This window comes from Falco cherrug, chromosome 8, assembly GCF_023634085.1.
Source record: "Falco cherrug isolate bFalChe1 chromosome 8, bFalChe1.pri, whole genome shotgun sequence".
In the NCBI taxonomy this organism is placed as follows: domain Eukaryota; kingdom Metazoa; phylum Chordata; class Aves; order Falconiformes; family Falconidae; genus Falco; species Falco cherrug.
Window position 1 is genome coordinate 58,794,295 of NC_073704.1, and position 24,834 is coordinate 58,819,128.

Genomic DNA, 24,834 nt, shown 5'->3' on the forward strand with positions numbered 1-24,834 from the left:
GGGGAGCTGCTCAGGGCCATGGAGGGTTCGAGCCCAGAGTGTGGATGCTGGCCAGGGGTCCCACTCCCCCTGAGGCCCTGCCAGCCACAGCCACCCGGCCCCTGTCCCATGCCCAGCCCGGTGCAGATTTCACCAAGGCTGCATGTTTTCGGCAGACACAGAAGCTAGAAAACATGACCAGTGCCAAGGCAGGCCATGGGTGAGGGGGACAGACCTTCCTCCCCCACAGCTCTCCTGAGGCCATGGGAGGGCAGAGCACTCCTCATCCTCCAGGGCAACCAAGGACCATCACATGGGGCTGAGCTGTACTTCTGGCCCTGTTAATTAATAAGCAATTAACTCAAGGCTAAGCTGGGCAGCAGCTGGTCCCACCTGGGGCAGCCCGCGGCCCATAACCCAGGGCTGGATGGGGACGATGGGGGCCAGGGAACAGCCCCACCGCTCCCTCCTGGGCTCGGGGACACCAGGAAGGGAACCGTGCCTAAGGGGTTGGTAGGGTGCCTGGCTTGGCTTTGTTCCAGCGCAGCCAAAAATTAAAAGCCTCCTTGTCCAGGCAGGCAGCCCACAGCTCTCCCCTTGCAGCCCCCTCTCCTCCGTCCAGCAGCTCCTGCGGCACCGCACATCGTTTGTCACTCCGACAGGTTCAAACAAATCCGGCTGGGATTAATTAGGCTCTGTCTTCGTTTCCTCCAGCGCTTCGCAGGGGCCAGGCTGCGGAAGGCGGCGGGGAGGCAGCAGACAGGCGGGCAGGCTCTGGCAAGCAGGGACTGGCTAATCGGGCGAGGGGGGGAAAGCGAGCAGGATCCCCCTCTTCCCCCCCAAATCCCTGCGCCATCGCTAACGCAGCCGGCGCTGGATGCTGTCCCGGGAACAGGAGGCTGCGGGCAGCTGTGCAGCGTGGCCAGATCCAGGACTAGACAGCTGCTGCCACCTCGTGCACGGAGGGCTGCTCCCACCCACCCCCCCGTCCTCCCCAAAGCCCCCCAAAGATGGGCCCAAAAGCCCCCAAAGGCAGATGGGGCCCCCGGGGGGAGGACTGGATCATGCCAGGGAGGAGAGAAACAGGCAACAACCAGCAAGTAAAACCAGAGCCCCCCGTTTATTAGCAGTTGGTTCAACAGGACTTTACACCAGCGCCCGGGAGCCCCTCCCAGTGTAACCCCTCCGAGGGGCAAAGGGCATGTGCAGCCCCCCACGGCCCCACGCACAGCTACAGGGGCTGCTGCAAAAATAACCGGGTGGGAACACCCGCTGCCAGCGGGGACCCTCTGTCACCCAGGGCATAACACTGCATCCCCCCACGCCGTCTGGGCCCCGCACCGGTGGCGAAGGAGGCATCCAGGGTACCGTGTCCACCTCCTGTGGCAACCACTGCCATCCCACGCCCTGCGGAGCAGCTCCAGCCAAGGGGAAATTTGGGCCTTTATCCCAGTAAACCCGTGATGGCCCAGTCTCATCTGCCAGCCCTGGCAGCAAAACCCAGGGGACAGGACGGAGCGCGGGAGCGGCAGAGCCAGGGCTGCAGCTCTGCACGGCACCACCGGTATAGACGCATCTATGGCTGGGAAACCGTCCCACGTTTCCCCACTGACCTTCGTCCACGTCACATGTAACAACCGAATCGACCACGTAAAACCCTCGGGGTCTAGGTACAAATTCTGGTACCGAAGAAAAACAACACCCTGCAAAATGGGAACCAAATGACACCACCCCCACCCTCCCCTGCACCCCAACATTATTAAAATACTTTCACTTTTAATATTCAAGAGGTTTGAAGTTCTCAGCATCCTTCTGATTGCCATTATCCCAACGTCTGCCCTGTCCCCGAGGGTTGGCTCAGCTCCATGCCAGGGGACGCCGGGCACCGCTCAGCTTTACCACAGGAAACACCACGCGTGTACAAGGTTGCAGGGTGGGCTTGGGGGGACAGGAGTGCACTGGGGGCAGCACACCAGCCCCTTCTCCTGCTTGGCCAGTGGAGCAAGAGGTTGAGGAGCTTGAAAACTAATGGAGATGACAAAAGAAATTGTGCCTGAGTCTCTGAAAGAAAAATCCACCTTGTTTGCAGCTTTTCCAAGTAAGCATCAGGGGAATCCAGCAAACTCTCCTGTTTTCTGTCATGGAGCTGATGGCAGGAGTGGGCCTGGGTCCCTCTGTGCCTTGGGTCTCCACCAGATCCATTCCTCTGCTCCAGCTCAGCAAAGTCACCTCCAGTGTGCGCAGAGATGCTCCTCCACCCTTGGATCAGGAGGTGAGGGACGGCTCTGCTGCTGCCCGTGGGCCCAGAGGAGTTGGAGCCCATTTTGGGCAAAGAAAGGGGGAATTTGTGCCACTTCCCCATGTCAGAGCAAGGCGGGAAGGGACCTCGCCAACAGGCCCAGGGATTAAAAAGGAAAAATAAAATGGAAGAGAAATGGGTGCGGGGTAGGCGGAGAGGTGACAGGGCAGGGACAGCAGCATCAGGCTGCTGCTTAGGCAGCCTCTTGGCGCAGCCATCCGCTCCCGGGGGTCTGCTCCCGGGGGTCCCCTCCAAGACGGCGGCCAGGTATTGCTGAGGAAGGTCCCGCCGGCTGCAGGGGCTGGCCCCGCTCAGGGATTGCTGGGCGGGCGGTGGGCAGCAGCTACCTGGTGCTCTGCAGCTCCTCCCGCAGCCAGGTGGGCAGCGTCTGCCCCATTTTGTACAGAAGCTTGGAGAGCTCGATGTTATGGTCCCTGTAATAGTCCCGCAGGAAGGTGCGTGACTGCAATGGGAGAACAGAGAGAAGGGTCAGGGGGACCAGCTCTGAGCCCACCGCCCCGGCATGGCCCCTTGCCCCGCCTCGGGACCATCCCAGGAGGCTTTCCGCATACTCACATCTGAATCCATCTCAGGGTACTTCCTCCCTTTGCTCTTTCCCAAGCATTTTGTTTTCCCTCCATCCAGAAGCTGACACCAGAATCCTTTCTTTGGATCAAACCTGTGAAGTGAGAGCTCTGCCTCGCTCCTCTTGCCCCTGCACGCCTTCCACAGGCAACCACACTGCCCAACAAGCCCTGCTGCTGCTCAGCCCTGCTCAGGGCCGCTTCTCCACCTCTTTTTAATCCGCAGCCCAGCTAACATCTCATTATCGACCCCCTGGCATAACAGGCTCCCCGTGAAGCCGCACAATAAGCAGCCCGCCAAGGTTCACTCGTCACCACACTGCCCTGCTGAGGGAGCACAGGCGTCTGTGTGGGTTCATTATTTTCTGTGGCACCTTTGGCCCTGGATGCCCTCAAGAGCCTCACAGCACCTGGGTGCAGACTCAGAGCAGCTACGTATACAAGCAAGCCTGCACAGAGGTAAATTAATATTTTTCTAGGAGCTCTGGAGACTCTTGCTTCCCCTGGTGGACTCTAATGTTTGGAAGGTTCTGAGCAAGGTGACACCTGCAGAGGTGCCACACAGCCAGCAGCAAGAACTGCTCTCTGCATTGCGTGCACGAGGAGCCAAGGTGTCAGGGCTCAACACTGTCACGTGTGGCACAAATGCAGCCCTGAACTGCAACAGAGTTGCTCCTGGGCTGCCCAGAATGACACCACTGTCCCCACTGTGGTGTCTGGACAAGCACAGCAAAGTGGGGTGCTTGCTGAATGGTATTTCTGACTGCAGCTACCCCAGTGTAGGTCACAGCAACGGGGAGCTGCTGTTCCAGCCTCAGGTGAAACCCTGGTCTCATCAAAACCAGCAGCAGCTCTGCGGTGAGCCCCAGTGCTGGGGGCTGCCCCAGGCAACCCACCGCCCCAGGAGCAATGCCAGGTTGGAGGAAGAAGTTTGGGAAAGGACTCACGCCAGGGTCTTGTGATAATCAATGAAGTTGGTCACACCGAGGAATTTCTGGACCGTCTCCATCACTTTGGCGGGTTCCGTTCGGAGCAGCTTGCCGTCCAGGACCAGGATCTGCAAGGAGCAAAGCAGGGCAGTGAGGTGCCACTGGCTCCCAGCCCCGCTCTCCTGGGGCACAATGATGCCCTCGCCACACTTTTTGCCATCATGGAACGAAATGTGCCACCAGCCCGCACAGGGCCCACTTTTGAATGCTAACGTGCCCCAGCGTTCACTTACACTGTGTGTTGGAAAATGAAATGCAAATAAAAGCCAGAGCCAGGATCCATCCAGGATAACATCAAAGCTTCAACTCAGGGCTGCCCAACCCACAGCCAGCCAGGACTGCATTATAGCAATTCCCCCAGCAGAAGACAACTAATAGGGTTCATAAGGTTAAATGACGGTGGAAAAATCATTCAGGGACCGAGCCCGTATACTGCCAGCAGTGCTGCACTGTGCCGGTCACAGCAGGGCTGGCATCCAGCTGCCATTTCCCCTGCAGACAGTTCAAACCACGGGCAGCTTTGCCTGCCACTTTTGTTCTGCTTCAATGCCGCAGCAGCACCAGACAGAGCAGCCCTGCGGGGGTCTGTGGCCAGGAGTGGCAGGCGAGTGGTGGGTGCCCCTGTAGAGCCACCCACCGCCCTCCACTCCACGGCTCCCTTTCAACCCTGTTTTGCCAAAGGACTGGCACAAGGACATCTTCATGCATCGCCCATTACCAACCTCATTCAGCCAGGGCTTCCTTCTTGCACAGTATATCCCCTCTGCCCCTTCTCGGAGTACTGTCACCCTTCCCCTGTGGTTTTTAGGGTATAAGAGCAGCAGCTCCCACGCGAGCACCCTCACAGCTGACTTTGGACCCAAGCTCTCTTCCCCCTGCATCCCTGGGTGAGGGGGCTCCCCAGGGGTGCTGCCGCTGTAGGAGTGGGGCGCTCCCATCCCTACCTGGTTGGCATGGTAGCTGTTCAGCCAGCGCTCGATGTGGGTGGCGTACCAGCCTGGCACCAGGCAGCGATTCTGCAGGGTCCGGAGCCTTGGAGCAGCCTCGGGTCCCGCCGTGATCACCTCATGGAAGGTGTATTTCAGGGCAACTGGGTCATCGTGAGCTCGCTGGTGCTGTCAGGCAGGAGCAAGGCAGGTTTGTTCCTGGGGCAAGCCAAATCCTGGGCTGCCCACAAGGCTCCCAGGCCACCATGCCACATCCTCACGCATCTTGTTCAGCCAAAAAGCGTGGTGTCCACAGCCATCCCACCTCCCAAACCAAGCTGATGGAGGGAAACCCTTTGCCCCAAGGATCCAAGCTGGGGGACAGGCAGAGATGGGCGGCTCACCTGATACCAGGAGTAGGCTCGATCTGCAGGATTGATGAGGATGGTGATGACTTTGGCCTTGGAGAGCAGGGCCGCAGCTCGCCGGGGAGCCACTTCAGAGTCAAAGTAGTTGGCACTTTTCTCGAAGTAGAAGTCAGAGGTGGTGTTGGAGGGGATGGGGAAGAACTCCATGTACCTGGGGGAGGCACACTGTCAGGCAGGCGCTACCAGATGTCCCTGGCACCCACCCTTGCAGGTGACATCTCAGACACTGTACCAAGCACTAAACCTGCAGAGTCCCTCCAGGTCTGACATGCTGCCTGGGGCTTCACAACCCCCTCAAGCCATTCTGGAGGGCCAGACCTCACTAGATTCCCCAGGCAGACCCTGAAACCAGGGGGCAGCAGATGCACACAAGTCTGGCTTTTCTGCCAAGGGCACTTCTGAGTCCTGGCAAGCGGCCTTTGCCTTATGGACAACATCTCGGGGATAAGCCATGGTGGTACGATGGCCTGAAGGCACAGGGCAAAGCCTGTGTGGGATTCATCCAACCTTGCAGCACCCAGGTGCCCTCCACCAAGAGCCCGGCAGTTACAAGGCCAACGGGAAACCCCACAGCACCGCTGCTCCTGTTCCTGAAGAAACTGGTGCTCCCAGCTCAGCCCCTGCAACACGAAGACCTACCAGTCAATGCCCTTGTGATAGTTGTGTCCGTTGAAGAACTGTATCTCCTCGAAGGTCTCCGAGCTGGGGTAGTTGCTGCTCAGGTCCGGGTGCATCCCCAAGAAGAGATAAAGGGCAGTTGTTCCTTCAGACAGACAGAAAGCGAGAGCTGACTTGGGCCAAACCTCCCTCCAAGCTCTGCGTCAGGGCAGGAGGGCTGAGAGAGGCTCTCTGGGGTGTGGAGGGGACTTGGCAAGTCCCCCAGCATGCTCACAGCACCGAGGGTGAAGGGAAGCACCTGTTTTTTGAGGCCCAATTATGAGAAGCTTTGGGAATCGGTCACAGGTCTTTTCTTTGGACCAAATGTCTTTGTGACGTTTGTCTTCACAGGGATCCTGAAACGCAGGAGGGAGTATTAGAGACAGGGCAGCCCCAATGGGACCGTGCACCACTGCTCAGCCCCCTCCAACCTGAGCAGACACACAGGGAGGCCACACTGCTCAGCGGGCAGGGCGAAGACCAGGCTTATCTCCACATCTACGGGGCAAACTTTCCTGGCACTGCCCGCAGAACCACAGAGAGGTGAAAAACTGCTGCTTACGCAGGTGATCAGAGGGAAATCCAGGTTGGAAGGGACCCGAGTAGCTCAGAGGAGGGCCAGCTATACCCCACGTCCCTCTCCCAGCACAAGAAACAGGGCTGCTCTGCCCATTCTAGGCACGGAGGGTACCTGCCACAGAGGGTCCTTCTCCTCGGAGAAGATCTGGAAGTATTTCTGTGCCAGCTGCACGGGTGGTAACGTCTGCAGCTTCAAGTTGGTCCAAGAGTTGAGGAAGCGGACCAGGTGCTTGAAGGTGTACAAGCCCAGGCGGTCGTTGCCATAATTGGACAGATGGGTCATGAAGATGCTGATCTGAAGCAGAGAGGACAGAGCAGGGATTAGCAGAGCCTCACCTGGCAGCTGTCCCATGCAAACGGCTCCCACCCTGGCTGAGGACATCAGGGACAACTCCCACAGCAGCGCTGGGGGACAGCTCTGCAAGCGATGCCTGTCCACCTGTCCCCGGGCAGCTGGACAGCAGGACTCACAGGGTTAAGGAGCACGGTCAGGAACAGTTCACCCCCATTGATGATTTTGTCCAGCTCACTGGAGCCACCGGGGTATTCGTTGTAGAAAATGGTGTGCGTGAAGAGGCCACAGGTTTGCCGGGGGAGTACCTGGGATAGAAGAAAGATACAGATGGAGCAGGCACAGGAGCCAGGACAATGAAACAGCCACACAGCCTCTTCCAGGCATCTAGGTCTGGATCCCCTTCTCCTCCCAAACGAAAAGGGGGTCCTCAACCCCTCTGAGGTCAGGACCGCTCCACTGCCCCTCACCACCTCCGACTTGAACACTGCTATCCACAAGGGCTGGAGGTGGACAGATGGAGAAGCCAAAAATTGTCCTCACACAAGCTTCCTCTATGCAGGACGAGCAGAGGGCACAGCTCCCTTAAATCAAATAATCTGAGCTGCCCAGAAATCACCCACTGAGGTTCTGGGGTTTGGTGGGGGGAGGCAAGAGGAGAGAAGAACCAGAGATAAAGCCTGGCCACATACCATGATGCCATTGTGGATGAAGCCACGGCGATAGCGAGCAGGTTTCAGGTGGGGGTACTCCTCCGTGCTCGTCACTTTGATTGACCAAACCTGCTTCCAAGCTTCGTACAACTGCACATGGACAGGGTACACGCCCGAGTGGTGGGGGGCCACGGCATACCCCATGTCAGTGGGGATGCCGTGCTCCTGCAGAGAAGAGAGCAGGGAGTGGGTGATGGTGGAGACCCCAGAACCACAACATCCCAAAGCAAGCTCTCCCCATGGGACTGCCCGTTCCAAACTACAAATTGTTTATTTGTGCCTCTGGAGAGCAACCAGGGCAGGGCTGTGCCCACACATCATCTCCTAAAACCAGGGCTGTCTCCATGAAAAGGAGCCCCGGAGCAGACATGCCCGGTGGGCAATCCCTCCTCTGCTTCACAAGGACCATCCTCATCCCTGCCAGTTCTGCTGTCACCAACAAAACAGCAGCAGCAAAGCTCTTCTGTGGAGAACGAGAAGATATATCCATACAGAACGGTGAAGTGGTTTGTATCAGTAGATACAAAACTTCCTGGAAATTCTGAGCTGGACAACCGCCCTTCCCAAGTAGGAATGGTCTGATCTCTCTCTAATCAAGCAACTCTAATTACCAAACAAGGCATTCAAGTTAGCCTGAAGATCCCTCTCTTAGGCCACAGGATCCAATTATTATTACTGGGCCTGGCTTTACTCATTTGGATTCAAGACAGCTGTGAGCAAACCAGTCAATCCCAGTATGACCCATTCTCAACGCTGGCTTTATCAAGACACGTGAAGGACAGTCCAAGAGGGTGGACAACCCCTTACCAAACTGAAGGCCAGAGCCTGCCCTTATAACAAAACACGTCCCCAACAGCTCAGCCTGCAGAGGGAGTTTCCATCAGCCAAAGCCTCCCAGCACATGGCCCCAGCTCCAGGATCCTGCGCCACTGCCCAGCACAGCATGAAACGGCACCTGGCTGAGCACCCAACCCGCACCCCCCTGGACTGGGCTGCCGCTCCCTCCACGGTGCCGGGCCAGGGGAGCACAGCTGCAATGCACACATGACGTCTCCCCTCGAACAGGCAGCAGGGCAGCTCCCCGCCACAGCAGCGAGTTGGCTGGTGCAGGTAAATCCTTCTGCTCCAGGTACTAGAGTATAAATGAATTTACCCGTCTGGCTGCAACACGGGCGACATGACTTAAAGTCACCACGTCCCTTTGGTCCAGCAAGCAGAGACCATCACCCGGGTCCCCTGGCAAGACTCTTCACCACCCTTCTCCCATCCTCCCCCCACCATGAGCACCCCCACCGGCGGCATCTTACTCACGACAGCGAATTTCTTGTTTAAGGTCATCTGCTCAGCAAGAACCGACTGGTTGTGGAAGAGGTGAGGCTGCATGTGGCTCCACATGTGGGGGAACCACCAGAACTCCCTCACGTAGGAGAGCAGCAGGTCATCGCCTTCGTCCTCGGCATCGGTACCTGGGGGCACAACGCTCGCCGTCGCCACTGGGCATGCAGAGCCACACGCAAGCAGTCGGGGCAGAGGGAGGGGGAGCCCCTCTCAGTGATCGAGTGATGGGGAGCAGCAGGGTGGGATGCCTGAGGACCCTCCCGCAGCCCCGATGTTGGCCCCTCTGAGCACTGGTTTGTGTCCCAACACCAGCCATATGCCACAAACACACAAAGCGATGCCCTCGTTCTCCTCACCCGTGTGGAAGAATTTCCCTGAGTATCCCAAGTTGAAGGTGAAGTTCGGGATGTGGGTGCGCAGCTCATTCTGTGTGTCAAACAGCGCCTGAGAGAGTGAGAGAGCAAGCAAGATGTCCTCAGCATCTGGCCGCAGGGATGGCTGCCATGCCAGGGCGAGGACCCGTGCTCCCAAGAGCTTTGCAGGGGACCAGGGGATACTCTGGGGGCAGCAAAGCTCATCCCTGGAGCATCCCAGAGCAGGCACAAGTGCCCAGCCCCACACGTCCCCTGCCCACCCAGCCAGGACGTCACAGCCGCACCTTGACATCTTCCACCTTCATGCGCGTGCCCTCCTTGCCCACAAAGATGTCATCAATGTCCACCAGGATGTAGCGGTCGAGGGGCAGGGAGAGCCTCTTGCCTGTCAGGAAGGAGACAGAGTCCACGAAGACCAGCTTGTGCAGCCAGAAGTTGAGGTTGTTGCCGAAGAGCACCCTCTGGATGCCATCGTGGAGGCCCAGGTCCTGCATCACGGTGGTGTGCAGCGCTGCGTCTACACTCATGTGCGGGATGGATTCGGCCGACTTGGTTTTGGCCAAGAGGACAGGCTCGTAAGTGGAGTGGTTGGACTGGAAGACAGTCCAGTCCTCCCCGGGGAGCACGCCTTTCTCCACCTCGCTGGGGCGTGTGATGTACAGCAAGGGTGACTTGGGGTTGATGCTGCAGTCCTTCAGCGCCAGGTTGGAGTGGAGGAAGAGGGGGAAGCCCTTCAACTGGGCACTCAGCAGGCTGTTCTCATTGGCCTGCATGGGGGAGAAGAGGGCTAGAGGAGACGGGACACTGGGGACGAGTGCCCAGACTGGCTGAACGGGCAGGGGCTCACCAGGGGCACCAACAGCCACGGCAAGGGGCAATGTGGCTCACCACCCGCACTGACCCGGCTGCCGGATTTCCCTCCTCCCTCTCCCGAGCATGGGGTGCCCTCGTCCCCCTCTCATGCTCAATCCTGCTCGTATCCAACACGCAAAGCGCCCTGGGGCCACAAGCCCTGGGCAAGACAAGGGCAGGGGAGTACAGAGCAAAATACCTGCTCATGCTTTTGGCGAACGCCAGCAAGGGTCGCTGCTGGGAAACAGGATGCTAAAAGCAACTGGCCTGACCCCAGAGGTGTGGGTTTAGTCCCAGAACACCCAGGGGCCACACAGCCCTTCCACAGGGAGAGGGCTAAGACAGTGCCTCTGCTAGAAGCCCATGCCCCATGCCAGGCTGTGGGCCAGCTCCACACCAACTCAGGCTGCTTGCAGAAAGCAAGGGGAAGGCAAAGTCCCTCCAAGGCAGCAAGACCCCAGAACCCCCTGCTCTGGCCTGGCCGGGCCACGCGGCCTCAGTTCACTCTGGACACCCCATTACCTTGAAGAAGCCGATGATGCCCACACCGTACTCCACACAGTACTTGTCCAGCAGCTCCCGATTCCAGGCGTCCAGGTTGACATACTTGAGGATGTTCTCATAGATGATGAGTGCAAAGCGTCCCCGGTCCTTGTCGGTCAGCGTGGGCATGTCCCCCTTCCCCGGGGCAATCTCCGTCCTGTATTTGAAGCGGCTCGACTCCAAAATGGCCACGATCTCCTGGCCCAGCTGGGAGTAGAGGCTCTCCACGAAGACCAGCACCAAGGGGTCTGTGCGGGAGGAGTCAGCCACCTTGAGGGTCTTCAGTGGCAGCAAGCGGGAAGGGGCAACCTTGGGCTCGTCGCAGTCCGGCCCTGCCACGTCCCCAGAGGGCTCCAAGCCCCTTTTCCACCCATATAAATAATACGCAGAGACAAAAACACTGAGCAGGCATAAGGCAAAGAGCACGAGCAACACCACCTGCGGAGAGAGCTGCCAGATACCCCGCCGGGCCCTGGCCAGCACAGTCATCCTTGCATCCGCAGGGCGAGCTGGGGCCCCTCTCCCCTGCCCGCCCCGTCCTCTTGCGAGCCCCGGGGAGGGGAAGAAGCAACTACCCAAGCAAAAAAAATAGCTAAAATAAAATCGAATACTACTAATAAATTAAAAATACTAGCAGGCCGCCTGTGCAGACTCTCTCCCCTCCAGCAGTCTGGCGTCCCTCGCCGTCCGCTTCATGTCACCATGGCAGACGCACCGAGAGTCCCCTTGCCGAGCCGAAATCCCTGTGGTGGTGCCGGTGGGAGCAGCAGCAGCCCCACGGCCTCAGTGCGGGGAGGGGGCGGCGGGCGGCCTCGGCACAGCTTGCGGTGGGTGCATGGGCATGGCAGCTCCCTGGGGCGCCCTGGTCCCCCCGCTCCACACGGCACCCTGCGAGAGAGAGGAGGGATGAGCGGGGAGGGACAGCGTTGGTACCAACACCACCGCTTTCATCCACGCCAACACGGCGGTCCTGGCAGATCCCTCGGCGAGCTCGCTGGCATGCCAGGGCTTGCTGCAAGAGCGCTGTGAGCTCCTGACAATGCCAGGGATGGGGCGGGAGTGCAGCACGTGCTGTGGGACCCCAGCTGTGGCCTGTGCCTGGGGCATGGCAGCATCACCAGGGTGCTCCGGAGGGGAGCTCCCAGTCCCCCACGAGTCCCAGTCACACCGAGCAGCCGGAGAAGCAGCCCTGCTCCTCCTGTTTGCCCAGCGGGAGCCAGGCTGCAGTGGGGAGAACAGGGGTGTGGGGGCTGTGAGCCCTGCATCACCCAGCCTGGCTGCCAGCGAGGGACATGGGCTGCCAGCCAGCCAGGCGGCATGAGGCCAAGCTGGGAGCCACCAGCCAAGGTCACCGAGACGGGCATGTGGGAGTGCCCACGTGGAGCTGAAGGGACCTTGGGAATATTCTACCCTTCCCTGTGAAAGGTTCATTTAAAAGAAAAGAAAGAAAAAAAATAAAAAGATGGGCACTGCTTGCCAGGAGGTGAAGCCACCCAGGGCAGGTCACTGATGTAGCCAGTGTGTTTAAGGAAAAAAAGAAAAAAGCGTTGGCACAGCAGCTCACAGCACTGTCCTCAAACTCACCACCAGCCCCGGAGACAAGGGCAGGAGTCCCTGCTCCTCCGCTGGCACCGTGGCCGAGTACCTGCCCTACAGACATCAGCCGGGGCACGTAACGGGATTAAACGTGGCTGGCTGAACGTACGGTGGATTACAGGCTAGGGCTTGGCAGTGTAATCCTGTCATCCTTGCCCTTCCCTGTAGTAAGCCCCACTCCAGGCCCCGCTTCCCAACCCTGCCAGCATGGCACTGCTTCACCCAGGCCGCCATGCACACCACCGGCAGCCAGTCTCCATCACCATCTCTGCCGCTCGCTGGCAACCCCCGCTGCCAGCTGTGCCAGGCACAGTGGAGCACCTGGTTTTATTGATTTGCGATTTATCTTTATGCACATGGATGATCTCCAGGCAGGACCAAAAGAGGATGCGCCTTTGCTCCTCAGCCCCCTTAGGTGTGCCCTGTCTCCGCTCACTCCTTCCCCCCCTCCAGTGGGCTTGGACCTTCATCATCCCCAGGATAACACCCCAGCTGGGCTTTCAGGGCAGGGTGCTTCTCCAGGTCTGAAACAAGCAGCACACGTGGACGCTGAATTTAGGGATGTGCCTGTGCAGAGGGAGGCTCTCCTGACTGGGTACCATCCTTAGTGATGCAGAGAGCCGGGACCACGTTATCAAGCATCTTAGCCATGCCATCCTGCTCCCCTTCCGTTTTTTTTTCATCTTTCAGGAGTGGTGGGTGCTGGCAGCCGCATTCCCATGCTGATGGGCAGGCAAGTGACAACCAGTGGGTTTGATGCCAAGTGCTGGAGCCAGAGGCTGATGGGCCGGGACCCTGTGTCCATCACTGCACCACCCTCCAAGAGACCGAGCAGACAGCAACAGGGCCCCACACCTACATCACTTGCCATTGCCAAGGGGGCTTTGTTAGTCCATCCTCTTCTGAGAGCTTTTAATTACAGTACTTAATGATCAGGCTTCGGAGACAGCATTTCTGGGCAGATGCTGGCTGACTCTCCCCAAGGAGGGAGGCTGCTGCATCAAAACACAAAGGCAACGCCTGCCTGGGCGGGGGCAGCACCAGACCCCCAGAGCAGCCAGGTGGGAGCAGGGACTGGGGCAGGCAGCATCCCGCCCCACAAACCTGCCACCGCCCCACAAACCTGCCACCGAGGCAGAAAGCAGGCAGGAATCCTGCCCTGCTGGCTCGCTGCCAGAGCAAACCCTCCATGGCAAGGATGCTGAGGGATTCAGGGTGATGCTGTGGGGTGGGGATGCTCCTACTCAGGGCTTTCCCTGTGCAAGTGGGTGCTGGCTGCACACTGCCCAGCAAACCCCTGCACAGCCCCGCAGTAGTGGGAGAGCCGACAGCTCCACGCCAGAGAAGGTTTAGGTCCAAGAGCACAAAAGAGTTCTCAACAACAACAGCTTTTCTAAAAAAAAAAAAAAAAGGGAAACAGGATGGTAAAATAGAAAAAAAAATAACACACAAGAGCTGGCAGGGTGAGAGCCAGGGTCAAACTTCTTTTTAATGTGATTTTTAGAGCTGCTCAGGTGGCTTTTAAAACCACAGTGGTTATTTAAAAGGCAACAGCTGGAAATGTCAGCACCAGTATCACATGTGGACCTCAGGCTCCCAGAAACACCATACAGCACCGGCAGGCTCCCATCACACAGACGGCTGCTCAGCCACAGCCGCACATCAAGGACCACAGAAGAAAAAGCCCCAGAAAACGCTCTTTGGTAGGTTTCTGAGCAAAGCCCTGGCCCAGGCTCCACTAGAGAGGAGGCTCCGTGAGGAGGCTTAGACACAACACTCTTAATCTGGCTGCCCTGACAAACACAATCAGCATCCAAGCGGCTTCCCTGGCACAGCTGGGAGCCCGGAGCACCCTGCAGGGCCGGATCTGACCCCAGGGCAGGCAGGGAACATAACGGATGGCTGGGGAAGCCCTTTACTATATCAGCACTTCAAATCTAAGACAGCTGCAGGAAGAAGGGGAAAATGGTTGAAAAGCTTTTCTAAATCCACCCCCCAGTGCAGTTTGGGGGCTGCAGTTTCCCCTGGCCAGAGTTATTGGCCACAAACACTCCCCAGGGAACCACTGCATCCCAGAAAGCCAGAGGGGCACAGGAGGGGATAAGAGAGGATGAAACCATCTCTGTCAGTGGCTTTCAGCGCTCTTCCTTTAACCTCCGGTGGAATTTTGCAGGGATGCAATGGGAGGATTAAATATAAGCAAGGAAGTGCAAGCAGATCCGGAGGAGAGGGAAGGGCTGGCAGTCCCAGCAGACAACCACAGCAGGATTTGATTTATTGGGGGTTGCAATAGGTCTGGCCACAGGTGCAAGCAGTGAAGATCAGGCAGTTCACAAGTCCTGGCTGTCAGATAAATCAAGTGTCCCAACCCCATGGCCCAGGGATGGGAGGTAAGCTCAAAACCGCAGATGTGACACGGCAAGAAATTGCTCATGTATCTCCCACACATCACTTTGGAAAGGGCTGTGAGGGAGGGAGCAAGCATCCACCTCCATGAAGAAGGGACCCCAAGACCCTGCATGCACAAGGACCCCAAACCCTGACTCCAGGAGCTCACAGGCCCCCAAGATTCAGCCCATAGAGACTGGGCCATGTCTTAAACACCACAGCCAGATGGGTTATCTGGCTCCTCTTCCACTGGCACCCTTTGGGTGGGCACCCCTCTCCTCACCCCCTCATCGCCACAGAAGAGCCCCCCACGCCAGCACCGCTGGGTAATCACCTTGTCCCAGCCACACCATCTCTACTTCTCCACCACGTAAGCCAGCCCTGGGGGTTAAGCCTGGATGGAGGAGGATTTAGAGGCAGGATGCTAAACTGCATCGCCCAGCTCAGCGATTTGCAATCACTTCTGCTCGCTCCAATGCTTCCCTTCCCGTATCTGACCGCCACAGGGGATACGGCTGGCTCAGCCCCACTGACGCATCTGCTCTGTCTCCCACTTGCACATTTGATGGCAAAAGGCTACTGGAAGGTCTAAGTTCAGCCAGGCCAGGACCCAGGTCTGCAGTGGGGTGACAGCACTCAGCCCACCATGCCTGCTGTCTCCCATACCTCGTGCATCCTCAGCAATCATTAACTGGTGCCCTGCAGCCCCAGGAATCACAACTACCTGTAAAAGACGCACAAAAGGCAGCTGAATTATTATTAATAGGTTTAAGTTCCCTCTAGAGGGAATCCCCTTCACTCTGCAGGTAATATTTAGAGGGCTGCAGGTCTAAAACCACTGAGCTAAGCACATCCTTAGAGAAGAGATTAATGCCACCATATTATTCGAGACAACTGTGAGCTTAAGACAGGGGAGCTTGCTTTGAAAATGAAAAAATAACTGGCATGAAAAACCTGCCTTTAAACACCTGTCTCTGCACCGCTGCCTTTATCAACACTGAACGGCAGCGGTCCCAACTGCAACTGGAAATATCTGCAAAGAGCTAGGAGTACTGCACGGGAGAAGAGCCATCACAAGGCACAAAGGACCACTGCCTGCCCCTGTCCCCATCACCTCCCACCCCAGCCAGGGTTGGATCCGCCGGCCAGAGAAGGCACAATCAGGAGGCGATGAACTCCTTTGCTTCAGTGCATGGTGATGTGATGATGCACACTGGTATCAAAGCACAGGAGGCAGAAGGTCACAGCCCCCTGTGCATCCCACAGAGATGCTCAAGGAGGGACTGAAACCCTGCACCAGAGGGGATCTTCATCCCAGCTGCCCAGGGAGAGGAACCCAGCACAAAAGCTCCAACCGCTGCAAAACTGTGGAATTCTACTGGCAACCCCACTTACTGGTAGCCAGGGCAAGCCTTTAGGATGGGCCCAGAGACACAGACAGAGGGATGAGCTGCATGGACACCCAGCTGCCTCCTGCCAGGCTGCAAACCCAGGGTGTCCGGGCAGGGGAGAGGGATGTGGAGCAGACAGAGAGGGGAAAACGAGCAGAAGGACAGAAACAAGCAGAAGTGAGCTCGTCCTGGCCACGCGTTCTCACTGAGGCCGCCCGCGCGGTTTTATAGTGCCAGATAAGGAGCGTCTTAGCCGTAGATTATACGGGCTGCTTAAGCACTTTGCAGACAGTAGTTACAATATGCCAGGGAGAACACCCTGCTGCTGTCAGGGGGACAGACACAGCACCGCTTTCCTAAGGACACTGGCATTTCCCCGGTGCCCTAAAGGTGCAAAATTAAAGGAGGACAACAGCAGCCCGGGCAGCTGCCCTTGGGATAGGCAGGGACAGGCAGCCACTGGCACTACTCCCACCCCAAACCCACCCAGCTTGGCTTCTCCCTTCTGTGCATAGGCTGGACAGGAGGAAACACGGGGGAGTATCAGGAAAATTTATCCCAAAATTATTCAAGGTCTAGAGCATTTGCACCCCAGAAGGAATTCGGCAGGAAAATCCTCTTTTTCTCAGCACTTTTCTAAAGATCTCACTTATAAAGCCTGGCCAGAACTGAGCAATCAGAGCATCCACCTGGACTGCTGCTGCTGAACCAAGTTTCCCCTCAACACCTCGCTCCCTTCTGGAAATAAACCTCCGGCTCCGGCTGCCCACCACCTGCCTCCTGTGCGAAAGAAACCAAGGCGAGCGATGAGCCCAGTGAAAGCCATCAAAGATGTTCACTTAAAAAAAGTTATTTTTGGCCAAAGCACCTAGCTCTGGAAAAGATGTTTTTCACCCAGAAGGCCGTGCTAGCACTTCAGTTTTACTGGAAAAGATAAAAGTAATGTTTTTCTCAAGTTTTCTTCAAAAAACCAATCATGAAAATGGTCCTTTCCCTGCAAAGGGATGGAAAGGAAGGTTCGGTGTGCAGCAAATCGCTGCAAACATTTGCTGAATTTTTAGGGGAGAAAAACCTTAAACCGATGGAAAAAAAAAAACCACCCAAACTCCCAAAGAACTGGGTGATGTTTCTGGAAGCCCGTGATTAAAACTTCTTCTATGGCAGAGCAGCTGGCAAGCCCAACTGGCAGGGCTTTTAAGACCAGCTCTAGCAAACCCCACATCACAAGCCCACTCCCCAGGTACTGCCCCTGCTAACCCCCAGCCCTGAGGTGCTGCAGCCCCCTGCCAGTGAGGCTGTACAGGGGAACCCCCTGTGGAGGCCACCCCATTTCTGATCCTTGGGCACTGGTGGCTGCCACCCTCCCTTGTCTTCAGCACCCTGATCTGGAAAAGCACCTCTCCGCGCTCCCACACGTCTGTCTCAAACACCTGCATGAAATCAGCCTCCTCAGTAAACTAGGCCAGCAATTAGCAGCAGTCATTAGCTTTCCTGTGCCCAAGGGATGCTGGGCTGGGCAGCTGACCCCCTGGCACCAACGCTCCCCAACACCATCCCAACCAAACCTGACACCCCAGGGCCAGGTTACGGTTCGGGTCATGCCACTGCCTCTCAAAAAAACAAGCTGGAGCCCTTCACAGGTGACTCCTCATGGATATTTTTTGCCCTTGAAACCTCAGGAACAGCCTCGCTCCAGAGGAAGCGGAGCTGGGGGAATTCTCCCAAACCTTAATTGAAAGAGGCGCTTAACGAGGAGAGTTTCTTTTGTCTGTTAATTGAAACAGGTTCTTACTGACAAAACTCTCCACGAATTTTAAGTGGGTTCGCAGGAGGGGAAAAATCCACTCAATGAATTGGGTTTTCCTGCTTTGAAATGTGCCGTGTAGGTCCCTGTGGCTCTCCAAACGCCTGAGAGCCTTTTGGGATAAGCAGGGCCTGAATCCCAAGCATTTTAAAATGGAAAAGGGCAAGGGGAAAATAATCTCCCCGTGAGTTTTTATAATTCACTGGAGCAACAGCCAGCACTCTCGCCAGCAGGTTGCATGAGAACTCCTACCCAAAAAACCACACTGACTGAAAATCCCTCAACGCCATGGCTCTGACACTTTGGCCAGATTTCCCCAGCAGAGATGCTGATCCTGCCATGAGTGTGAGGGTGATGCTGGACTGGAGAGCTGCGGGGCAACAGCGATTTCCCCTGCCAGCCACGGCAGCACTGCGAGCCCCACGGGACAGGCCAGCTGCTTCATTTTCTTGACAGCTTCCCATTACAGGGAATTTGAAGTCAGTAGGAGAGCAGATTCACCCCACCACAGAAGAACTGCCAGCTGTACTGGGGAGCGGAGGCTGCCCTGCCAAGTGCCAACTCGGCCCCAAAATGGCACTTTTGCAAAGCAGCATCCATAAAACCACAGCATGAACCAGCTCACGGAGGGCAACCAACCCCCTGGTGCCTGCATTCAGGAGAAATCCCTGCAAGGACGGAGCACTGCACAAGCTGCCCCCTCCTCCCAGGGGCTCCTGAGGATGCTCCTGCCAGACCACATCCATCCTGCCTGATGTCCCAAAGCTTTGCTGAGCCACAGTCGACCTCTGCTTCCCTGCAGTCTCCCAGGACAGACCCTCCTGGGAGCCCAGTGCACCCACGGGGCTGGGTGCTTGCAGCCAGTATTGAATTATAAGTCAGGTAAGTGCCTGCCATGAGCGTAGTTGTGCTCCAACAACAGCTCCTGGGCTGGCAGGTCCTTTCGGGAAGGGCCAGGCAGCACACGCTGACGCATGGGTGGGATGCTCCCGGGGCCGGCACGCTCCAAGGTCATGGCCAGGCCAGGCGGAGGTCAGATCTTTTATTAGGCCAATGGACACTGCTGGAAAAAACGACACATCTTGGACGCGCAGGCATTCCTCGAGCCCAAGAGCACATCTGTTTTTTCCTAAAGGCATTAGTTAGGCTAATAAAAGACATTTCTTCTGCACGCAAACTTTGACACCCTTAAAAAAAGCACCAGAGGCTGCAATGCCGGCCAGTCCAGGGGAAATGCAGAGAGCAGGAACAGGCGCAGAGCACAGGAGACACTCGCAAGATCTGTTTTGTTTTCACCCTCTAAGACACTGCTGGTAAAGCCCATACTTGCCCCCTGCAAGCACAGCATCAGGGCTGCTGGCACCCAAGCTGCCTCTTGCCTCCCCTATTTCCAGATCCACATCTGAGCTTGCACGAACCAAGCAGCATGTCCACAGGAAGCCTGTTGCTTTAGTTTACCTGCTCCCAGGCTACATCAGCCCTGTCCTCTCCTCCTCCTCTGCAGGGCTCCAAGCAAAGCAAACGCTCAAGGAACCAACCTCTGATGCCCCACCAGCACCTCCATTCCAGCACCACACTGCCTGCCCCACTCCCCTGCCCCCAGCTCATGCTTTCAGCCAGTGAGAGTTAATAAACCACCGGTAACATGTGCCGCTCCCACCGGTCAGTTGGGCCAGGGGACTGCACCACTCTTGGCCTCTCTAACTGGGTACATTCCCCACTCAGGTAGGCTCCCACATCCCCACCCAGCCATCAGGCAAAGCATCCCCATCCTGGGTACCACACACAGCCTCCTTCCCTCCTGGCCCCAATCCCACTCTCGGACATAAATCCATGAGGCCAGCAGTGCACCAGCACAGCCAAGGGATGAATCAAGGCTGCTCGAGGAGATGTAAAATGGCCTGAGCCATATGTTTAGACTTCAGGCATCGATAGAATTTTGCAGCCGTATTTCAGGATTGTGCCATTAACACTTTTTAATGCATCCCTTTTTTTTTAAGCTGATAACACCACTTCAGGCTCCAAGCCCTGGGGCTGCAGGGCTGTATAAGGCTGTGAAGAAGCAGACTGTGCTCGGGACAGAGGGGGGATCGTCGGCGAGATGCTGTCAAGTAGCTGGAAAGCATTTTTTTTTTGCTGAGGCCAAGGCACGGGAGGCAGAGCCAAGGTAGCAGCAGGCCACCCTGAGGAGCTGGGACAGCCTAGGGGCTGTCATCCTTCCAGACCATACGCAGAGCCATCAGGCAAGTCACACATCTCCCCATGCAGCAGTGGGAGCTGAGAGGGATACCCCTCGCCGTACATCCAACCCTCAACATGCCCAAGCCCAGACAGACAGAAAACACTTCTTCCCTGCTTTACGTCAGCAATGAGATTTCCAAGATATTTTGGGCTCCCTGGCAGAAGGGGCACAATAGGGAAGAGCCCCTGGGAGAGAGTCTCAGTATCCCAAGACAACCTGCATCTCCTTGGCTTTGGATCAGGCCAGCAGGAGGGCTGAACTCCAGGCATCCCCTCACATAAATACCCAGGCAGCTCCTCCCAGGATACCCCACATTTCAGTATCTCTGGACCTTCCTAAACCCCTCCAGAAAGGCTCATGCCACCTGAAGGTAGCACCGAGGATCTTGTCCTCTTCCCCAGACAGAGCTGCAGCAGGGTCCCACTGCTTTTGGGGAAGACGCAGCAACCAAGGTGCTCCCAACCCCAGCCACCTCACCACCCAGCCGGCAGTCACGTGGGGGATTTACGGCTTAATATTGATTCGTCTTCTGCAAGCTCTGCCATTACAGTCGGTGGCTTTTGCAACAACATGAATCATAAGCTACAGGCCGCCTTCTCCCCGTGTCCGCACCGTGTGACTCACCGAGCCCTTCCAGGGATCCTGGCACGAGTGCTGCCCTGCTACTCCACACCTGGGGACAGGAACAGAGGGCAGGTGCAGTGGGCACCATCTCCCATGGGCACTTGGGGACTGAGTTGTCACAGCCCCCAAGGTTTGTGAGGTGGTCTCCAAGAAAGCATCACGCTTACCTTCCACCCGGGTCCTCCTTCCCCCGTCTCAGGCTTCAAAGCCACCAGCACACAGATGCCAATGGCACACTGTATAAATGCGCTTTGGCCAAAAATAGGCAAGGAAGCCAAGGGCAGTCCTGAGGTCCTAAGTGCCTTCAAGAGCAGGGCTGGAAACATCGGTGAGATAGGCTGGGAATCCTAGTCCTCCACGGCCACAAAACAACCGCAAGGTATAGAAGCTTAATATTTTACTTCTCTCTCTGTCTTGAGCCCCAACCTCATTCTAGCAGGCTCTACCTCAACACCCAAAACCCAACAACTCAATAAGGTACATCTAGAAGGTAGAATTCCACAAAAAAAAAAAAAAAAAAAAAATTTAAGCAAAGCCCTCCATAACCCTGTCCCGGAGTACAAACAGCCAAGAGAGCAGCTCCATTTTCAGCGCCCAGCCAGAAGCCCCTGAAATGGGGCATTTGGTGGGACCACAGCCCTCTGTCCCCGGGCCAGGCACCTGGAGATGCTCCCAGAATCAAACCTAGTTATAAAAGCCTGCAGGTGGAGAGGGGCAGGCAGTGCTGGTGACACTGCAGCAGTGACATGCTCGGCCACACCATACTTCACAGTAACACGCTACTGAAAAAAACATTAATCATTCCCGCTTCATTCCAGCCCAGTTTTTGACTTGTGAGCTGTCTTTTTTCTTCTGTTTAAATTACCACCAACAGTGCATTAAATAGTCCTGTTCTAGAGAACTGACAGCACCGTATAGAAAGAAAAGTGGGAAAAAACCCAAACCAGCCTGTAATAAAGTCTGCCTGGCTGGGATGGGTTTTCCATCCCCACCCAAACACAACCAGACCAGACCCGCCACCTTCCCAAAGGCACAGGAAGCGGGAAAAGCTTCATGTGTGTGAGCTTTCCCGTCAGCGCCCATGCCCCGTGCTGTCGGCTCCAGGTTGGAAGGGAGGAATGTGGGGGCTGCAGCTGGCGGCACGGCATGGCACACACCAGGGCTGGGTGAGATGACCATGGCAGGTAGCTTGGGGACCAGCAGGACAGTAATGTGGGAGGTCCTGGCTTCCCCATACCCATGCACGGATGCTCCAGACACAGAGGGGTGTTGTGAAACACAAGCTTTGCCTTCACCGTCCTTGCCAAAAAGGAACACCAATATAGGTGAAGGGAAGATGCTCGGCCATCCCGCCAGAGGCCAGCAAAGTTGAAGAGTTTTTTCCTGCACATAAAGCCCTCCACGTTTTTTCTATTGTTTAATTTCCTTCTTCTCCACCCACGGCAAGTTCACTCAGAAGCAAGGAACTTATTTCCTATTGAATTCATCCTGGTTGTTTTATTTGGAAAAGGACAACTTCCTCGGCCGTGGTCCCCATGCACAGCCGAAAGGAGCAAGCACGGGGCTGCCTGTCTCCTCATCTGCGCCAGCCCAGCCCCGGTAAAAAACACTCTCGAGATCAGAGTAACAAAGATGCTGCTTTGCTGCAGGACGAGCTGCTGTTTCAAGGATGTCGGTGACAAAGGGGCATTGCAAGGCACCGGCTTCCCAACCCTGCGAGCACCGGTAGCGGGAAGAAGAGCAGCCCCATGGCGTGCTGCGGCAGCAGCCGGCTGGGACCGCGGGAAGGGAGAGCCCCGGCGCTGGGATGCGATCGCGGTGCTGGGAGCAAGCGCCAGCCTCGATGGGAAGCAAAGCCTTGCAAGCGATGCCGAAAGGTGGCCGAGCTGGCAGCCGCACCGCCGGGCATCACCGGCTGCCACTGTCGGCAGGGGACAGGCTGCTGTGCAGCGCTGGAGGCAAAACCCCAAAGACCTGGGGGGAAACCATCAATACAGCCAGGCAGGAGAGGCCCGGGAGCTCAGCGTGGCGGGGTGCGCGCCAGGACCTGTTCCAGAGGGGCGACAAGGTGCCTCACGGGGACTCCAGCCAGCAGGCGGGCGCCACGGAACCGGCCCTCCGGCTTCCCCCAGCCCTTCGCTGTCTGTAACCGGTCCCCCGCGCCCCCTGGCCCAGCCCGGGGCCGCCGCAGGCCTCGAACCCGCGTCCCGGGCGCCCGCCGCAGCCCGGCCTCGCCCCCCCGGCGGCCCCGCCCGCTGCCCCGCGCCGCGCTGGGATGCCCGGGCAGCGGCGGGGAGGGCACCCCCGTGCCGCCCTCCCGAGCCCCCCGAGCCGCACAGCCGAGGGGGGCGGCGGGGGCACGCGGCGGGGCGGGGGTGCCCGAGCCGAGGGCTCGCGGGGCTGCCCGGGCCGAGGTGGGCTCCTGCGCCGGACCCCTGGCTCTGTCGCCCCGGGCAGGCCCCGCCGGAGCCCCGGCGCCGGCCGGCTCCTCCCGAGGGGCACCGGGAGCGCCGCAGCGACCTGCCGAGGGGACGGGAGGGGCGGCACGGGGAGAGAGCCGCCGCGCCCGGGGGGGGCTGGGGTGGCGACAAGGGCGGCGGGGCCCGGTTCCCCCGGCCCAGCTCCCAGCCCGGCCCGGCGGCGGTGCGAGGCCCGGCGGGTCCCGGCCCGCGCTGCCGCCGCCCTTTGTCTGCGCCGCCGCCTCCCGCCCCGCTCGGCCCGTACCTGCCCGCCCGGCCGGGCCCGCGCCGCGCCGCTCCGCCAGGCCGCCACCGCCGCCCGCTCCGCTCCGCTCGGCTCGGCTCAGCTCGGCTCCGCCGGGCCCGGCCCCGCTCGGCGCGTCCCGCCCGCCGCCCCGGCCAGGCGCCGCCCCCTGCCGCCCCCCGCCAGGCCCCGGCCCGGCAGCGCCGCCCCGGGGCCCGCGCTGGGCTCCCCGCCCGGGCGGCGGCGGGGGCTGGTGGAGCGGGGCTGGGGAGGGCGGGATGGCGGCGGCATCCCCGCGGCCGGCGGGCCCGGCCCCGCCCGGGGCTGCCCTTCCCCACAGCCCCCGCCTAACACAGCCCCTCGGCCCCGCGACCAGAGCGCAGCCCGGTGCCGGTAATCTCCCGACGGGAGGGCTCTGATGCCCCCGGGCCTGGGGCGCGAGCGCGGATGCGCCCGGCGGCGCTCCCACCGGGTCCCTGCTCCCGCGGCTGTTCCCCGGGGCGAGCGCGGCGGGGTGTCCCGAAGGGAGAGGCCCAGGTAGCCTGTTGGGTGTAACTGGGGTGTCAGGCTGATGCCTCCCGCGGAGCCCTTTCATCTTGCTCCCGGAAGGTGTGCACCCTTCGCTTCAGCTCTTCGAAGCCAGTTAAGCCTGAGCTTGTCCCCATCCTCCTCTCCACCCGCAGGACCCGGGTGTGTTTTCCGAGTGCCCGTACATCACCTCGGTTCAGCTATTCCACCCTGACCCCAAGAAAAGCTCAAGGTACGCGTCTGAGTCACGGCCTGGCTGCCCCCCGACTTGCATGCACACACACAAAATTCCCTTCATTCCTCAGAGAGGGGAAAAACGAGCTTAACGCGGCTCAGCTGCTCTCCTCCTGCCCCTGCCCTCCCTGCGGAGGCTGCCAGGGGCTCTGCCGGCGTGCGGAGACACGCTCGGGTCCAGGGAGGGGAGCCCACGTCAGCTGCCAGCAAGAGCTGCCTGGCTCCGGCTCACCACCTGCATGAGAAGGGATGCTCGGAGGAGACCCTGCCAGATTTCACGTCCAGCCCGCAGGGATGAGATGTGGCAGCAGGTCTGCTGGGTTTGGGTTTGGGTTTAGTGGCGTGCTCTGGGAGAGCTTCCCACTCAACGGGAGTCGAGGAAGCAATTTCAATCAAATGCAACGGGCAGATAAACAAAAAGAAAAGAAGAAAGGAAATCGTAGGGAAGGAGCACAAAGAATTACAGACAATTATGGCTGCAAATTTTCTAACACACTGAAGCACTCATTGAAGTTAAGACTTTTTATCCTTAAACATTTGCTTCCCTCACAAGCCTTTTCTCTGAAGATTTCTGAGTATCTTGCCTACGCCAAAGTTACTTGAAAGCTCAGAAAACAAAAAGGGACAAACAGGAAGTTTTTCAACTGCAAACTGCTGTGAAGGGTATTAAAGAGATTTTTTTTCAGCCTTAAATGATTTGCAAACTCAGCCTGAAAATATATCTCCACCGGGAACACTTTCTGAGGCCATGCTAACCTCCGTCAGAGTTTT

At 58.0% G+C, this 24,834-nt stretch overlaps 1 protein-coding gene across 1 annotated transcript; it reads right to left on the bottom strand.

Annotated features, from left to right (window-relative positions):
• Positions 1–1,080: 1,080 nt before the first annotated feature.
• On the bottom strand, positions 1,081–23,485 carry NDST1 (N-deacetylase and N-sulfotransferase 1). The gene is made up of 15 exons (XM_055719467.1): positions 23,323–23,485; positions 10,533–11,441; positions 9,443–9,925; positions 9,141–9,228; positions 8,758–8,912; positions 7,426–7,611; positions 6,913–7,041; positions 6,554–6,736; positions 6,122–6,218; positions 5,845–5,968; positions 5,182–5,356; positions 4,796–4,966; positions 3,810–3,919; positions 2,855–2,957; positions 1,081–2,741 (listed from the first exon to the last, which is right to left on the bottom strand). The coding sequence occupies exons 2-15, from the start codon at positions 11,040–11,042 to the stop codon at positions 2,622–2,624; spliced, it is 2,634 nt and encodes an 877-aa protein (XP_055575442.1). The 5' UTR covers positions 11,043–11,441; positions 23,323–23,485; the 3' UTR covers positions 1,081–2,621.
• Positions 23,486–24,834: the final 1,349 nt, after the last annotated feature.

Bases quoted from the DNA above. Each gene is read 5' to 3' on its own strand.
- NDST1 (XM_055719467.1), bottom strand. From the start codon at position 11,042: ATGACTGTGCTGGCCAGGGCCCGGCGGGGTATCTGGCAGCTCTCTCCG. The intron at 6,219-6,553 runs GTACCCTCCGTG...CCTGCGTTTCAG, and splicing joins AGAAGGACCCTCTGTGGCAG to GATCCCTGTGAAGACAAACG. The intron at 2,742-2,854 runs GTGAGTATGCGG...CTCCCATTGCAG, and splicing joins ACCCTGAGATGGATTCAGAT to TCACGCACCTTCCTGCGGGA.